Source organism: Talpa europaea, assembly GCF_964194135.1.
Source record: "Talpa europaea genome assembly, chromosome: 8".
NCBI classification, from domain to species: domain Eukaryota; kingdom Metazoa; phylum Chordata; class Mammalia; order Eulipotyphla; family Talpidae; genus Talpa; species Talpa europaea.
The window spans coordinates 81,955,455-81,973,844 of NC_140075.1; the positions used below are offsets into that span (position 1 = coordinate 81,955,455).

Genomic DNA, 18,390 nt, shown 5'->3' on the forward strand with positions numbered 1-18,390 from the left:
GAACTTCTACTGGATGGATGATACAGGAAAACATCAACTGTGCTGCTCAATCAAGAACTGTCCACATACCTTTTCCTGTGAAGACACCAGCTGTGACTTTAAGCTTTCACTCTGATATTCCTGAGACTGTTGTTCCTGCTTCATAGCAGCAAGTCTGTGCTCTAAAAGCCTTGATTTTGCCAACTAGCTCAGAGAGAGAAGAGAGGTTAAGAGGGCATTTTTGCAAACAAATCTAACCTTGATTTCTAGCCTCCACTTATATAACATGACCAGGTACCATCTATTTACAGGGGAGCAGGGCAAGGCAAAAAAAAAAAAAAAAATTCCTGACTCTTTTCTATCTTTAGTCTTGAAGAGTCTCTTCTCTTTAGGGACTTCATTTTTCCTTCTCTCTGCCTTGTATTTTGAGGGTGGGAGAGAGTGGGCTGGAATGAAATTTTACAAAGTGCCATTAAGGGGCCTCCCCTGGTGGTGCAGCGGTTGAGCACTGGGCTGTGAGTCTGCCTACAGCCTCTGCAGCACCGGTTTGATCCCCAGCCACTGGCGAGGGTCCCACATGGCGCGCGGACCTCTCCTGCCGTGCCAACTGCTCCCCTCAGCAGTGTATTTCGTCCGTCTGCCTGTTCTGTTCCTCACTCTGGCTCTCTCACCCTCCTGTGCTTCTGACTGTACCCAGTGCTTGTATAAATAAATAAAAAAAAAAAGACTTAAACAAACAAACAAACAAAAAAAACCAAAGTGCCCATTAAGGTAGGTGGGAAACAGACAATGACTTTGGATTTACTAGGGAAAATAAAACCATAAAAGATCTATACAATAGATCTCAAGATTATGAAATATAATAGTATTTGTTATTTAATATATATAAATAGAATAGTGATGTGTGTGTGTGTATATAAATATATACATATATAGAGAGAGTAGGATTGTGATATATAAAAATGAGGCAAACTTTGTATTATTGTATTTAATAACATAAATATTTAAAGATTACTTTAGACTCCTGTGACAATCTGGCTTCAATAGCTCTAAGTGACAGCTGACATGCCTTTCCAGAAGCTGGAACAATGAGGCTAATGCTGGAAGCCCAAAGCCACTGTGCATAGAGAGAAATGCTCATGACGGTACACTCTATGTGATGGGAAAAACCCTTTTTAAATTACCTTATCAATGCAGCTGTTTAATTCTTCACTTAGGGCTTCTTTTTCTTTCAGCAGTGTCTCATTGTAGCTTAGGACACTAGAAATTTTTTGTTGAAAATCAGAGAGATCAGGACATCTGTGCAGCTGCAAGAGATAAACAAATGGGCTGGGCCCTCCCATCACTTTATTTATAAAGAGGTATTTATAAACATGGCATTTTCATGACTGCTGCTATTTCCCTATCTGTAGATATTTCAGAGGACATATAAACTTTAGGGGACTATAATTAACTTTAACAAAATGTTCCCTGTTAAATTCTCTCTGTTTTCCAATTGGCTGCCAGAATGTTTGCTTAGATCGACTCAACCAGACATTGTTAAGTAATAGCCCAGCTTTCTGTTTTTACCTTCAGGGTAAAATAAATAATATACCACCATTCTGTCATCCATTGACCTTGTGCACACATTGCATAGTACCTTTTCTTGAGACTTTCCTCATCCACTTGGGAAATGCCTACATTGATTTGCTTAGTTATATGTTGCTGGTGTGGCTCTACTGGTCTCCTCCTCTCAACTTTAGGGAACCAGATAATTCCCTAATTCTGTCACTGTGGGATGGTTAGCAGCCTCTTTGGTTTTACCTACCAGTTGCATCTCTCCCCTCCTCACCATTTGTGACAACCAAAAATGTCTCTAGATAATATTATTAATGTCCCAGGTGTTGGGTGAGCAGTCCGCAATCACTGCTTTAAAGAGATTCATTGTTTCTGACACTTCTTCACCCTTTCCTATGGTGCATAAGTTTTAAATTTTCCTCCTCTTCATGTGACTTTCAAATTTTCAATTTTCAACATCATTATGATTCCATGGCCTTCCTTCTATTCCTATCTTAAATTCTTTTACATTAGGGATAGTACAGTAAAACACATTTTAAGAATCAATCTTGTCTTCAACTGGCAACAAATCCAGCATACCTTGCAAATTTAAACAAATCAGAAGAACAGAAAAATATACATTTTAAAATATCTGGGGACTTTCTTCTTTGCCCACCACTGGGCCTCCCTTCCCCAGGGCCCTCACAAAACTTGGTATATTTTGGGTATCTCCAGACTTAGCATGTGACTTCTGTTAAAGTGCCATTTGTATTTCTTTTCAGTGCAATGGATAATACAAGTAGAAGAAATCATTATGTCATACAGGGTAGCACATACTTCCTAGGCCTATGCTACATGGCACCAACAACGGACAGACCCTGTTCTACCTTTGTGACCCCAGAGTCCAGGTGCCATGAAACAACTTCCTAATAATGGCAGAAAGGGCTCACTGTTTTCCCATATTACTATTTACACCAACACCACTGTAAAACAATATGCAACAAAAATGTGGCAAATGATGTACCCATCCTGCAATTTTACTTCCAGCTCTGCTTGTTTTCACCTGATCTGTAGCTTAGCAAAGACAAGAATGCACCTTTTCCATACAATGGATTTGCACCCACTGCATCATCTTGAAGAGTGAGTAACAGACAGATTTTCAAAAGGTAAAGGAATAAAGTATGCCCGTGTTAATTAGGATGAACTGGGTAATAACAGCTTTGGAATTCATATATATCACAGAAGGGTCCTATGAGTTTTAACATCTGGCATGCACAGAAAGACAGCTTCTGTTGCCTATTGGTGGAACGGATATACTTTATCAAGTACATTAGACTTAAAAATGTTCTTATAAAATACCTGTAAGGAGCCAGTACTATACTGGGCTTTATGAGAGACACAAATTCCCTGAGAACCTGTTAATTAATTCTATTAGGAAATCAAGACTTATAGGAGTGAACTAGAGATCAACACAACATAACACTCAATGGTAGAGACAATATTTTAGCATTCAGAGACACATGCTTTTATGTTCACAGGCTGAACAATACAGAGAAAATTTTATAATCCAAGGATGTCATAACACTAAAGCAATCCTTTGGTGAAGAATAATAAAATGGAACCACTAAATTCCCTTACTATAAGTCAGAATTGCTCAAACTGAATAACTCCTGTACTCACTGAAAATTCAGAATAAAGAATAAAATAGGACAACATTCAGGATCTAACTTTAAGATGAACTTTCTTTTATACTTAAAATTAAGTCTTTGTTTGAAATTTGGAAATAGGCTTCTCAAAGCCAAGTTTATAAGTGAGATCCCATCCCTGATAAAGCTTTATGCCTAAGATTGATGCCTCATACTTGCTATAAAAATAGGCTTTTACCTATGTCTCACAAATCTGGGTGAACTGAATTATGAAAGTTAAGAGCAAGAAAGTCACCTTTTTAGACACATTTTTATTACTTTATCACCTGGCCAGAATAAAGCAGAATAATAAATTTCTTAAACTGAAGTGGTTATGATTCTTTTATAGTAATAGAATTTCAGACCACCACATGTATAAGTTACATAACTAAAGAATTAGCAATAGTAGCTCTTACAAATAGACTTGCATTTCAAGCCCTCAGCTTTACTAAGTGACAGTTGACAGGATGCAGTAAAATGGACATTTGGTGGCTACAAAAGCCAGACTCAGGAGTACACATTGTCTTGTGAACCCCCCACCCTCACATCATCTTACTTGTTTCATTTTTTCCAGTTCATCTTTGAGAAGGAGATTTTCCTGTTCCATAATATGGGTCTGCATTTTCACTTCAGAAAGTTCTGCCTCCAGAGAAGACACTAAGGTGGAGGACTAAGAGAGAAATTTAAGTCAAGTAACAGATGCATTCATTTAACCTGGAGTTAAAAAGCAGTATCAAGGTTCACAAAAAGCAATGTCAAGGAAACATTAGAACAAATTTATGACTATTTAGCCCTATCTTCAACAGAACTAATGTCATGTTTTAAAAGATTTTGCACTTAAATGGCATGAATATGATTTCCAAAAAGTTTTTGCAGGTTTATTCGCTACAAAGTTACTGTTTTTTTCTTAGCCAAGATACTTTGAAATGATGTAAATTATGTTTCTCCTTAAATTTCTGCTTTTTTTAGTGTCTGTAAATGGATTTTTCTACAATTATTACTCTTGTGTTTGCCTAATTATTTTCTATTTTCTTCTTTCTTTCTACATTAACTAGAATTCTACTGTAAGAAAGTAGTTGATCCTGTCCCATTTATTTAATTAATTTTTCTGTCAATTTGGACCCTGAGATATTTATTTTATTTTATAATCCTTTCATAATTATTTTATGCTGTACTATGATAAATTTATATTGCTGATCAAAATGTTTCATTTTTGGTCATTTGGAGCTCTGTCATACTGAGCCCTGGGTCCTTTGACAGGTTTCCTTTTATATAAGTATTTTTTATTTTCTGGCACCATGCGATGTTCCAGGCTCACTTTGAATTTTGCCTGTCTGTGTCCTGGAATCAATCATTTATCCAAGGGACCTTGGTTCCTTTTATAGGAGGATGGTGTTTAGAAACCAAGATCTGTACTTATTTACTTATTTGAAAACATGGATTTATACTACCAGCTCACGTCCTAAACCCAACAATAGAGGGATCACCATATTTCTACTTGTAACTTCCTTTTTCAACAATAAGAGACTCAATTCTTATTGTCTGCAATATATTTACTAATTTTTCAATTCTAGTATACACAAACAAGTTTCAGAATCACTAATCCACACCCCCATGAGAATCACATTTGCTAACCAGGTTATTAAAATATTTATGGGTAGTCTTTTTTGTCTCTAGACATACAACAGACAGTCAAGATACTAACTTCCAAATCACTTAATTCTTTTCTTCTCTATCATGGTTATGCCATCCATTTACAATGCAGCCACATTCACTTGTTAGTGTTTGTGTTCCATTTTGGTATCCCCTGTCACCTTGATTAATTTTAATTGTGTGCTTATTTTGGGGAACTATGAAGAGTAAATGAAATGGTATGGTTTTAGAGTCACATATACTGAGAGAAGTGTCCCTTCCTCATGCTTTCTACCCCATTCCCATTATTCTCTTCCACCTCTTTCCTGCCCACCACCTAAAGGTAATCATCTCTTTAGTGTTTGGGTTACCATTTCTGTATTTCCTTTACACAAATAAATAGTAAACATGTATTTTCTAATGTCCTTTTCTTTCTAACATGGATAGGGGCGTATACTATACTATACTATTTTGTGTTTCCTTTTCCAGTTAACTGTATGTCCTAGAAATTGTTTCCCCTGATAGAGATATTTTATTACTATTTTCTTCTTTATTTTACAACTGCATAGTACTACTCCATGGTGTGCCTACACCCAACTGCTGTTTTACTGGGCCATTTCCCATGCATCCATCTTTACTCAAGTGATTTACGAAGTCACCTTTGATAGATACTAAGTATGTATCAAATACTAAGTATGTACGGGGGCAGCACCATACTCTTTTAATTATTAAGATTTTATAAGAAACTGAATGCAAGCATTTCTCTTATTTCTTAGTATTTCCTCTGGAAAGACTGTCAGGTGATTATAGACCATACCTGCACTTGACAGTGTTCCAGTTCTTCTTTCAGCTTGGACTTTTCTTGTTCCCATTCCTCGAATGTACTGTGTCCAGGCTCTTCTTTCTGGCATAGCATTTCTGCCAGACGTTGATTAAGTTCTTGCAATTCTTTCTGATTTTGAGAATTCTTTTGGCTAAGTTCTATATTTTCCAAATCCAATTGCTTGTTTTTGGTTTTTAATTCTGAAATCTAATTAAAATTGCAACAACTTTTAAAAACTAGTTACCCTACTTTGGGTTAAAAGACAGATTTTAGAGACATTCTTCTTTCATTGTCTATGCAGTAAGTCACATATGTATGTGTACAGTATGGCAAAATAAGACTTTAACAACAAAAATAATACTAACCCAAATTTAATCAATTGGGAAATATATGAAGAAGTGATAGACACTCAGTTCAACCCCATTCCACAACAGTAGTAGCCATTGTTCACAGCGGGATAAGTGTCCTTCCCCACTGTTTTCTATACAGATACAAAACCCATATATACAGAGATTTTTTTCTTCTTTATATCAAAAATTTTAGTGATGAATTTGGAAAGGGATGGATCTAAGATATTATAGGTTTACTTCCCCATCCCTACCAATTAGAAAGCTTTTGTTAAACACTCAGAGTCTACAATTATATATGCTATTAATTCACACAAAAAGAAACTGTTTCTATTCACAAACAATTCACATATTTACACACTAAACTAGTTAGTGTCTGTATGAAGTGAGTTTCCATTTTGAAACTCAGGATTTACACCCTTACCATCAATAGTTCCATACTATTCCAGTAGCTTGTTCTATAAATTTGTAAATATCAAAATAGAAAAAGGAAATTTCAAAACCAAGAAACATTGGGAAATGGTAAGTATCTTCTTACCTGTTTCTTTAAAATTTCAACCATCTTCTGAACTGCAGCTTTTTCCTGTTTCACAGTTTCTATTTTTTGCCTAAGAGGACAACAAAAATATAATTAAGAGTTAGACCTTAAATTGAAGTAAAAGAGCCGTAGTCTTTACAAAAATGCTTCAAGAAAATTAAGGTATATGTCTTACCACATCTCTTCCTGAGATTCATTTAATTTCCCTAATTTCAGGTTAGAAACGCTATCTTCTTCATTTAAAGTAGTAATTTCATTTCTTAAAATAGAATTTTCTTCTTGAAGCTTCTCAGATTCATATCTGAAGTGCAGAGATGAAAAATAAAAGTTACAACAAAGCAGTCACCTGGCGTCTTTGGCTAATACTTTCTAGTAACTTTCAATAAAACAAGTATTCCATGCCAGTTAAAAAAAAAAAAGTCTAAATTTGTAGTCTCTTCTTAGAAATCAAGCTAGCACATACCAACTCGTTTCTTTTGGGAAGAAACAATTTCACTAAAGCTATTAGGGAGGTGACTAAAACAACAGAGCCTGGAGAGAGGAACTGAGATTCAGTGCCCACAATGGCTGCTTATTTTCTCAGCGGCAGACATACAGCTTTGAGCAGATAAGTTTTTCTCAGCCTTGAGTCCTACCTGCTCCAACTAGACATAAGTCATATACTAAGTTGTATTAACTATAGATATCTAGAGAAAATTTGCTACCTAAATAAAAGAGCCACACTGAAACATGAACACTGTTTACTTTGTGATCTTAAAAATTTCATATTCTTTTAGAACTTTTAAAAAATGGTGTAAACTTAGAAGAGGGGAAACTATATCCAGAATTAAATGATTTTATTTCATCTAGTAAGTATTTCAGACATGATGTAATCTTTGATAGTTCTTTTTAAACCAAATTTGCTGGAAGACTAATGTGATCCTATTTTATTAAGTGAGCAGTATTCAAGTTAGTCTCATTTTTTGTCTTTATTCTTCAAGCACATTTATTAGAATCTAATAGCGCCTCAATAAACTTATCTTCTAAGATAAATTCCAGTGTTTACAGAATATCAGCACATAATTCAAGTGATATAAACATCGATAAGCCACAAAACACATTTTTCCTATATTAGTATAAGAAGTGAGTTAATAATACACAAATGCACTCATTCTCAAAGAACATGTTTCATCAAAATGGGAACATAACATTTAGTCAAAAGAAAACTTCTATCCATCCAAATGAACTAAGTACTAGAAAAGAGTTAAAGACTCGACATACGTTGATGATACACATAGTTAAACAGCACACACTCACCATTTTGAACTTTCACACTCAGTGAACAACATTTATTTCCTAGAGAGGGATGGGATGCTTCCTAGGGCAAGGTTATTCTATTTGTTAATACAGAAGCAGAAGGAAGTCTAGGGCACTGAGCTGTTCTTGAAGACTAACAGGTTAGTTTCTCTAGGCACAGCAAGTAGCGGAGTTAGATTTGGTGAGGTGCTCTGTGGAATTCCGTGAAGTTTAGAAGGCACATACATTACCTCAGAAGTTCAACTTTTTGCTGCATCTCACTGCACGAAATTTGCAAGTCATGCATCATTGCTTTCAGCTCTTCTTCCTTTTCTAGTTGAGAAGGCACATCTTTTTGCTTCACTAACGTAGTGACTCTCTCCCTCAACTTCCTAGTCAGCTCCTGCAGCTTTTTTTTCTCCAGTTCTAACTCTGCTAATGAGGCCTGACGTGGACAATGCTTATCTTGAGGGTCTAGGAGAGCAGTATTTTCCTCCACTATGACTTGATTCTGTACTCTGGGCTTTTCTCGATGTGTTTGGATTTTTCTGTGCAACCAGGCCATTTCCCGTGCTTTTACTTTTCCTGGGATCTGTGTGTTTTCCTGCTCAAGGTATTGGTCTGCCTGATAATGTTCTTCTTTAATATGGTGGACACTTATATCCCTTGGCACACGTTCTTCTAGTGCCTGATGGAGTTTAAGCACTGTTTCATCAGGTTTGCCTTCCAGGCTATCTGAGCAGGCTTCCCATAGGGAGGAGCAGTCACACTGGGGCACTGCTCTTTCCTGCAGCTTCTCAATCTTGCTTTGCAGCCTCAGAACTAAAATGTGCAGTTCCTCATTTTCCCTTTTGACTTCACCATAACTCTTTTCCAGGCTAAGCAATGTTTCAGTCACTTCCTCTACTTTCTTGAGCTCATCCTGAAGCCTGAAAACTTCTGAAGTGAGTTCTTTGTTGTTTTCCAATGCTTCATCATAGCGTGTCTCCATCACTCTCAGCTCTTCCTGAAGACAGTCATTTTCCCGATTAGCATCTTCATATAACAATTTGTATTTGGGAGAAGCCTCAGGGATTCTCTCCAGCATCTTCAGTTTTTTTTTCAACACAGAAACATCAAAAAGTAGGTCCTGTTTCTTTTCAGAAGCTCGATTGCAGTCTGCACGTAAGATCATCAGCTGTTCCTGAAGCTGATAAATCTGATTCTTCAGGTCCCAGGTCTCAGTCCTGGTGTCCTCACTGTTTGCAAACTCAGAAAAACTCTCTATTGATGCTTCAGACTCCTCTATTTTGTCTTCCTGTCTCTGAACAGAACTCGTTCCTGTACTTTCCAGGTCCCGGACCTCATCACCCTGCAGGTCACTAAGGACACTCCTCACAGATACACTTTCTACTTGCTTCTTTTGGTTTTGCAGTAAAAATGATTCTGTTTGCTCAAGAGAATTTCCAAATAATCCAGAAGTTGGTTCATCTAAACAAGAAGACCTTGCTGACCCTGGCTCTAATCTTTGTAGCCTCTGTTGTAATCTTGAAATTTCAGTAGCCATTTTCACATTTTCCTTTACTGCTTGCTCATGAGCTCTCTGCAGGCTTAAGAGGACATCACCATTCTCTTCCAATAGTTGCTCTCCTTGCTGGAGCAGGGACATGGCTCCGCTACCTTCTGCCTCCTCCCTTTCCATTGCCTGGCAGCTACTCTGAAGACTGGAGAGAGGAGATGCTACCTGCTGCATTTCCTTAATCTTATTCTGAAGTCTGGAGATTTCTGTGCTCATCTCAACCCGCTCTCGATCTGCTTTCTCACAGGTCATTCTGTGGACGCTTTCCATGGCCAGAAGCTTGACCATCATTTCTTGCCTCGCCTGGTCATGCTCCGTTTCTAGCCTCTGAAGCTGCTGGCTGGTCAGCTGCTCCAAGGCACCTGCTTGACCTGCAACCTGCTCACTGTCCTTCCACTCTCTTTCATGACTGCTCTTCAGCTCAAGTATCTGGTTGGACAGTAGGCGCTGCTGATTTTCAGACACATTTCTTAGGTCTCCCAGGTCTCTGAGTAGCTGCTCTCTCTCAACAACCATGCTATTCAAATGTTCTTTGTATGTTTTCTCCAGCATCTCTTTCTCCTGGCTCAGGGCCAGGGAAGTTGCTTTCTCTCTTTGGAGAGTCTCTTTAAGTAGCTCCTGGGCTTCTGCACACTCCTGTGTGAGCTCATCCTTCTCAAATTCCCACTGGGATCTCTCCTCTCGTTGTTGCTCCTGGAGGTCCTTCAGCTCTTGGCAGTAGCGCCCCTCCAGGCTGCGCAGGGCACTTTCATATTTCTCAGTGACCTTCTGACAATCAGCCTGAAACTGGGCTTCTATTTGAGAGGTTCTTCTATTACACTCAGTTTCCATTTTTTCCCTAAATGTGGTCAATATACAGCATTACTGAAACTGCCACCAACTCTGGACGCAAACAAAAAATAATTTTCCATGTACAGAAGCTGCCAAACAATTTAAACACTTTCTAAAAATGGTCTTCACTTAATTTCTATATGATACACTTATACTGAGAAGGGTTCTCATATCTGAGAGCCAAGACTGTCAGCCATAAATCATTTAAAAGACTTATTTATCTCTCTGTATATTCAGAGGAAAATTTTAGAAACCAAATTCACTGGCATATTCCTGGATGCATCTGCTTATGGATTTTTAACCCAAAACTTAGGCTGATATTTCACATTAAATGATCAAATGTAGGTTAACCTAAAACCTAACTTGGGAAGAATGTATTGGAGGATACTAGTAAACCACACGTATTAACAAATTCATTATTTAATAAAGTGTCACCAAGTCAATCAGAGTATGAAGCACCAAAGCCCGCAAATTATATGCACTTGAAATTTTATACAAGGAAGGTAAGCACAAACTGGTGTTTCTTAACTCTGAGAAGAAGTGTACCTTTGCCCAGAATCTAATTTACAAATAGCCACTCTCAGAAAGCAACAGGACTGAACCAGAAAGGAAGCACATTTGGGCACACTTAAAAGATACACATCTGATACAAAAAATACTTTCTTCTTTTAAAATAAAGAAAAAGTTCTGTTTGCCCCACTGCAGGCTTATGTCTCAACAATGGCAAAACAGGTTGAATTTTTTTTTTTTTATCCAGTCAGTCAATGACCTATTATGCCTCCTGATTTTTCAGTCTCCTTAATGACTAGAAGTGTTGATGCCCATGGGTGCCGGCACCCCATGTTGCTGTTACCGTCTCCCTCTCCAACCCCAGTTTTCTTACCTTCCCTCTTGAAGTTCCCTTTGGTGTTTTTCCAATAGCTCTTTTCGCAACTCCTCTTTCTCAAGAGTGTGCTTCTCCACCAGGCTTTTCAGCTGCTCCTGGTGAAACTGCTCTAATTCCTGAGTCAAGTCTCTCACCTTCTCTTCTGTCCAGGTGCCATTTTTAATGAGTCCTTCTCTTTCTTGGTTAAAGCTTTCCTCTGCTTGCTCCAGTCTAGCCTTAAGCTCCAGCTCATGTTCCAGCTTCAGTCGCTCTTCCAGGTGAGTCTTTTCCTCATCGCACTTCACCTGCAGTTGTTTTTTCTCTTCCTCGTATCTGCAGGTAGTTGTATGTTGTGCCTCTTTGAGAACCGCTGCCTGCCCCTGAAGTTCTGCAATTTCATTTTTGAGGTCACTTATTTGTTTTTCCAAGGTGTGCGTTTCATTCTCATACTTTTGCTTGGTGTTCTCCTGCTCCTTTTCACAGGCAACCCTGGTTTCATTTAGCTGCTTTTCATAATGGTGCACCTGAAGTCAGAAAGTGAAACCCCCATAATGTTACTCAACTCAAGGCCACAGAGAGGCAATGTCCTCCAAGACATTCCTCGGTTTTCTCATTTTTTTTAAAAAAAGGTATCTTAATTCAAACCCATAATCACATGCTATCTTCTTTAAATAAGAGGTATTTAAGTCAAGTATAGCTTGCTTTCCTTTTTAAGTTGGTTGAATTTTACTAGTTTCTGAACCCAAGTCTATGAACACTGACTAGACCTTCAGATAGATGTCACTTGTCTTTCCAGGCCTTCTTTCCAACTGCAAACTCAGGCTCTTAAAATAATTAATTTCAAGTATATATTGGATACTCATCAGGCACTCTGCAGGCCCCCAGAGACACAAAGGTAGGTAAGCAGAACATACAGTCCCTTCTATCAAGGAGAAACCAGTCTAGACATGGTTATGATAAATGCAGATAAGTCTACTACTACAAGGTAGAGTAAAAATGTAAAAGGCATAGAAAAAGAGCGCAATGTAACCTAGGGATTCAAAGGAGTTGAAAAATTACATTTGGTTGGGGGAATGCAGTTAACCAAGAGACAGCAGTTGATATAAATTCTGAAGAGTAAGTAGACTTTCAGGAAGCAGAGAGAAGGAATAACAGCATGAACAAAACAGCTTGATGGCGAACAGTGAACTATCTGGCTTGGCTGGAGGATAAGGTAACTCAAAGAAAAGTAAACGAAGACCAGACACATACATTGAAGCCACATGGTAAAGGGTTTTGGTGGCAAGAATTAGAACTTGTACCTAGTTTAGGAAGTAATGTAATATATATCAAAAGGCCTTTTGGTTTTCTTAAGATTCTTCTTTAACAAGTTGAAATAACGTAATAGCTTTCAAGTCCCATGCTTGCTAGGGCTGAAGATACTATATTTTAGAGAAACTGTCTTCCAGAAGTCCCCACACTCAGCCTAAGAAGCCAATCAAGGATGCAGGTTCCTGGCAGCCATCAGACACAAGAGGAAAAGTATAGAAAGTGCAGCTTTATGATAAAAGAATTGCAAAAGCCCTACATGCAAAAGCTTGTAAGAGTTCAAAGAAATGAAAGGACAGGACTGACACAAAGGACTTACTTTATCTTCAAGCTCCAGTCTTAGGTGACTCAAGTCCCTGTGATGTTGTTCTTTCATCTGTTCGATGACCAGCTCTGCCTCAATGCTCATATTCAACGGGTTGCATTCTTCAGAACCAAGGCCTGGAAATACATGGGAGCCACTGACCCTGCAACAGGATCTTTCAAGAGCAGCTAGCATCTAAGAAGGGTTTCTCCAGTTTAACTAAGGAATAATTTACAGCATAAATTGCCACTAATGCAATCTACTAGGAAATAATAGAAGCTAAGAGAAGCCTCTTCTGTTTCCAAGCATTAGGGAAAAGAAGAAAAAACTGAAGGTGAACAGATTCTTTCATGAATAGGCAGTGCTCAAACCTGAACACAAAACTGAGTGACATTTAGCAGAGGGGAGATGCGGTAGGAAAATGAATGGGCAGCATACTAGCTGCTATGCCTCAAGGAGTTAACTTCATGGATCAAGATATCCAACCCATCACTCAGCACTGAGTACTATATATCTTAAATTATCTGCTAAAATTAAAAAAAATATATATATGGCCTAGATTTGAAACCTAGATATAGGCAATTTGGGGGGAAATTCTCAACTCATCCATATGAAGTCCCCTATGAAACTGTCCAATGTCACTGAAAAGGACAGAAAAAACGTTAAATTGATTAAAATGATTAAATCTAGTACTATGTAGACATTTCTTAAGGTAGGCACCCCCGACAGTTGCTCTTTTAGAAAGGGAGGATTCAGTAATAGCCCATTGCCTGAATTCTAACACTCGCAAGGCCTGGATTCTTAGATTTGTGGCCATTTGTTGTTTTGTTTTTAAACAAAACAAATATCCTTGCGATTTGCTTTTTCCATTCTGTGGTTGATACATATCAAAATCAGATGGAAATATTCTAAAGCTTTCAAAGACAAATGAAAACACAGATGACGAATAAAACAGCTCAAGAAGATAGCACTGCCAAAGTCTTTTTTGTTATTGTTGTTGCCAAGGTCTTGCAATTTTGCATTCAACTGTAGTTCTAAAAACAAACATCCAAACAGAGAAGCTACAGAGATACTGTCTGAGTGGCTTACCCTGATCAGGCTCAGTGCAGCCACTGTTACCATCTAGTTCTTCTGACAGCGAGTTCTTTAAGGGGAGTCTGAGTACTTTGCCTTGTGTACGGTATTCTTCCAGCTCAGACTGGAGTTCATCCACTTGGTCTTGCAATACCTAGAGATTAAAAACCAACATAAGTCTTAGACATGACATCAAAAGTACAAGCAACAAAGGAAAAAACTACATAAATTGGACATCATCAAAATTTAAGACTTTTGTGCTCCAAAGGAGACCATTAAGAATGTAGAGACAACCTCTACTCCTAAACCGATAATTATATAGAGTTGAAAACCAGTGTTACCTCAATAACATAGAAAAACATTAATATAACAACAAGAAGACAAACCATAAGAGGGGAAAAATGTTTTTGCAAATCACATATCTGACAGGGACTTACAATTAGAATATATAAATAATTACAAATTGATAATAAAAAGACAAATGCCCCCATATAACAATTTGTTAAAGGATCTGAGGTGACCATTCTCCAACAAAAATATACCAATAAACACATGGAAAAAACACTCAATATCATTAGCCATCAGGGAAATGCAAATTGAAATCACAAATTAGGTATTACTTCATATTCCCTAGCATGACTGCAATCAAAAAGACATAACTACTGGCAAAGGTATGGAGAGACTGGAGCTCTCAGACTGGTGAGAATGTAAAATGCGCAGTTCCTTAAAGGTTCCTATAATGCAATTCCACTCCTGATTACATACACAAGAGAAATAAAAATATATGTCCACATAAAACTTATACACAAATGTTCAAAGCAGCTTTATTCAGAGCAGTCAAACAAACCACATGCCCACCAACTAATGAATGGACAAATGTGATATAGCCATATAAGGGAATATCATTCAGCAGTTGAAAGGAAGGAGGTACTGATACCTGCTACAAGATGGATGAAACTTGAAAATATTAATGCTAAGTGAAGGAAGCCAGTTACAAAAGACCACATATTGTATAACACCATGTACATGAAATGTAAAGAATAGGCAAATACATAGAGACAAAGTAGATTAATAGTTGCCTAGGGCTGGGAGTCACAGAAGGATCACAACTAAGTAGGGTGGGAGATTCTCTTTGGGGTGATGAAAATATTCTAAAACTGCTATAGTAATGGCTATATAATCTGTGAACTGTACACTTCAAATGGGTGAACTCTATGGCTTGTAAAGCAGTTAAAGATAAGGAAGGGAACAGATTTGAGGAATTTTTGGAGGTAGAGCTGATAGATTTTACTGATGAAATCATTAACTTCACAGACATTTAAGAAAACACCTCTGCTTGATCAGAGCCAAAAGACAAAAATTAATTGTAAAAATGGCATAAATATTTCTGTTCTTTTCTCAAAATATACACACACATTTTTTTAAAATGAGTTTCTTTTTTTTTTTTTTAAGATTTATTTTATTTATACAAGAGCTGGGGTACAGGTCAGAGGTGAGGGAGGGTGAGAGGATTCATCAGAGAGACATAGTGGGGAGCAGAACAGGCAGATGGACCGAAAGCACTGCTGAGGGGAGCAGCGGGTGAGGCAGGAGAGGTCTGCTGCGTCATGTGGGTAGCTCCCTGGCCGGCCAGGAATCGAACCGGCGCTACAGAGGCTATGGACAGCTTCACAGCGCTGTACTCAACCTACTGAGCCACCAGGGGGGACCTACACACACATTTCCTGAGAAGTCAGATTCTGAGCAACCTCACGAAGAGGTGATTGTTTCTTTACTTCACAGTTTTTCATCTAAAGCAGCAAGAACACAGTTATGGTTACTTTGTTAAAATAAACAAATGTTTGTGGTTTAAGAAAAATATTTACATTGCTAAGCTTAGGAGAGTGACTTTTAAAAAAAATCAAAGATTTCTGTTATTTATGGAGATTTTTTTGTTTCTTCTGGTAGGAATTCGTGGTAATTTGCTACTTGAAGGCATGAGTGGTTTCTGCTTCATTTGCATTTTGTAAATAAAGTAAGGAATGTGTTCAGAAAATAAAACAAACCAAAACTCACAGGACAAAAGCAAATTACAACAGCTTGGGTCTGCAATGATCAATAAGGAAAGGCTAATTTTGGAAAATGCACATTAACGTGATCACATATTCCTTCACTTGGAATAAAACTGTATTTTCCTCTAAGCACTAGCTGTTGCTGACCTACATAAAGCAGACTTGAAGTAGTTTGCATGAGTCCCTAATATTTCAGGAGGATACCAAAGAAAAATATTAATAGCTAACATTTGTTAAGTGCTTGTTATGTCCCTGACTCTGCTCTAATATTGTACATACATTCACTCACTGAGTCCTCACAACCTCGCTGTGAGGTGGATATTCTTACTTTTATCATTATATAGATGAGGAATTGAGGTCCCACACATTAGGTTACACAGTCAGTACATGGTGAAGATGCATTTGAACCCTCTACTTACTAAGTTCTTACAATCACTTACCCTACACTGCTGTTCATATTCATTTCTCATCTGTGTCAGCCTCTCTTCTTGCAGGAAGAATTCAGCACTGTTGGGATCAAGGTCACCAAACTAGAAAAGCAAAAGGTCACAGCTGTCATTTTTTCCCAAGTGGCCTGCTTTGACCTCTAACATGCCAAGGGTCCCAGTTGCTGGTGTTCACGGTCTCTTGAGTAGGAAAGGAATGTGACATTTAAGCAGAAACATCACCAAGTGATGACATTGAGGCAGCACACGCTAGAGTGATGTGTTCAACTGAGGCAGGGATCACTCAGAGATCAACCCACTAAAATTATGTCCCTATAAAAATAGAGCTTTCTTGAGCCACTGGGGATACAGGCATACCTTGTTTCATCACAGTTCACTTTACGGTACTTTGCTGATATCCTGCTTTTTATAAATTGAATGCTTGTGACAAGCCTGTGTCAAGTCTATTGGCACCATTTTTCCAACAGCACGTGCTCATTTCATGTTCCTGGGTCACATTTAATTAGGGTATGTACTTTTTTTAGACATGATGCTACTGCACACCTCCTACACCATAGTACAGTGTAAACCTAACTTTTATATGCACTGGCAAACCAAAATATTTACGCAACTCACTTTATTATGATGTTGGCTTTCCTGGAATGGTCTGGAACTGAACTTGCAACCCCTCCAAGGTGTGTCTGTAATTCCCCAATAGAAATATTCTTGGTGGCATTGCCTCTGTTCCTCTGAGTGAATACACTTTGACTGCGTATCAGAAAATCAAATTTAAACAGATATACCTTTTCTGCTAACACATTTTCCAAATTTCGCTGAAGTTTGTTTATCATATTCTCATACTCTGCCAACTTCTCTGCATTTTCCAGAAGCTCATTTTCTAGACGGCTGTTTTCCTGAAGAAATTTGTGAAAGTTAAATGTGGCTCAGATTTTTTTAAAAAGCAAACTGTTCTACCATTTTACACAAGGCATATAAATTGTGCTCTGTATTAAGAAAATGTGTTCATCTTGAAGGTTAGAGTGGACAAAGATAACTATTTTAAAAATTACATTTGTTTTCTAACCCAGAAGTTTGCTTCCTTTTCCCCCTGTAGAACTGCATTTTCCCATGTGGCAGTCACCAGCAGCCACATGAGCTATGTATGCTGCAATATGAGATGTAAAATACAAGTGTAAAATACCAGATTTCGAATAGTACAAAAATGTAAAATAGCTCAATACTACATTCTGTATGTTGATTACACATCAAAAGGATAATGTTTGGAGAAACTGGATTAAATAAACTGATTTAAAATTAATCTCACCTTTGCTTTTTACCTTTCATATGTAGCTATTTGAAAATTTGAAATAATATATATGACTTGCATTATATTTCTACTGATATCATTGTAGCAGAATATGTAATAAGATGAAAATAGTCTCATCTGACAGCAAAAAAGAACTCAGAAAAGCTACAAAAAGTAGAATAATTCCAACATCAATTTTCATTTAGTGATAGTGATGACACAGTTTGGTTTGTATTTAATTTACAATTTTATTTTGACTTAAGATATAAAAGCTAGACATGTAGGTTTTCCATAATTTATATCTATTTAAATTATTGTAATAAGATACACATCAAGTCAGATCTACAAAGGGTGTTTTCCTCCCCTTACCCCGAGTATATCTAGTACTCCTTAGATTTATACCCACATTGTCAAAAAATACATAAAACCACAGAGCTATGCATTTGACATATTTTCTACTCCAGTGTTAAAGGCTGATAGGAAGAACATTATTTTCAAAGTACATTTTGCCAAAAGAATATAGAGCCAGTATATTTTTAATACAGTCTAATTCACACCCTCACATAGCAATATGGAGTAAAAAAGAATGTGCTTGAAACATTTAAAAAAGAATAATACTAGCTCCCCCCAAATGCCAATCCTACAACTTTAATCTTTCAAAGTAGATCAAATTCAGATGTCAGAGTGATCAGAAGCCATCTCTGTCATCAGGCCTGTGCTGGTGTTCCAGAACTGGACAAATCAGAGTCTGTCACTGACCACAGGGTACATGAAATCTGGACCATGGGCAGGGAGACAGATGTGAATACAACTATCTCTAATGCAACAGAAAAAGTACCGTCCTCTGGCAAGA

The 18,390-nt window shown here is 37.6% G+C and overlaps 1 protein-coding gene across 5 annotated transcripts in view; it reads right to left on the bottom strand.

The window, feature by feature from the left end:
• NIN (ninein) overlaps nucleotides 1-18,390 on the bottom strand; it is a gene marked incomplete at both ends in the record, with an annotated part of 81,487 nt that overhangs the window by 17,336 nt on the left and 45,761 nt on the right. For 4 of the 5 annotated variants that reach the window (XM_084240571.1, XM_084240570.1, XM_084240573.1 and 1 more), the window contains 12 exons: nucleotides 70-183; nucleotides 1,164-1,286; nucleotides 3,757-3,870; nucleotides 5,650-5,862; nucleotides 6,541-6,610; nucleotides 6,716-6,841; nucleotides 8,067-10,211; nucleotides 11,088-11,593; nucleotides 12,697-12,818; nucleotides 13,771-13,909; nucleotides 16,247-16,336; nucleotides 17,035-17,145. In XM_084240571.1, coding sequence (XP_084096697.1) covers nucleotides 70-183; nucleotides 1,164-1,286; nucleotides 3,757-3,870; nucleotides 5,650-5,862; nucleotides 6,541-6,610; nucleotides 6,716-6,841; nucleotides 8,067-10,211; nucleotides 11,088-11,593; nucleotides 12,697-12,818; nucleotides 13,771-13,909; nucleotides 16,247-16,336; nucleotides 17,035-17,145 — 3,873 coding nt within the window. The remainder of the gene's footprint in view (nucleotides 1-69; nucleotides 184-1,163; nucleotides 1,287-3,756; nucleotides 3,871-5,649; nucleotides 5,863-6,540; nucleotides 6,611-6,715; nucleotides 6,842-8,066; nucleotides 10,212-11,087; nucleotides 11,594-12,696; nucleotides 12,819-13,770; nucleotides 13,910-16,246; nucleotides 16,337-17,034; nucleotides 17,146-18,390) is intronic. The other variant, XM_084240574.1, reaches the window with a different exon arrangement.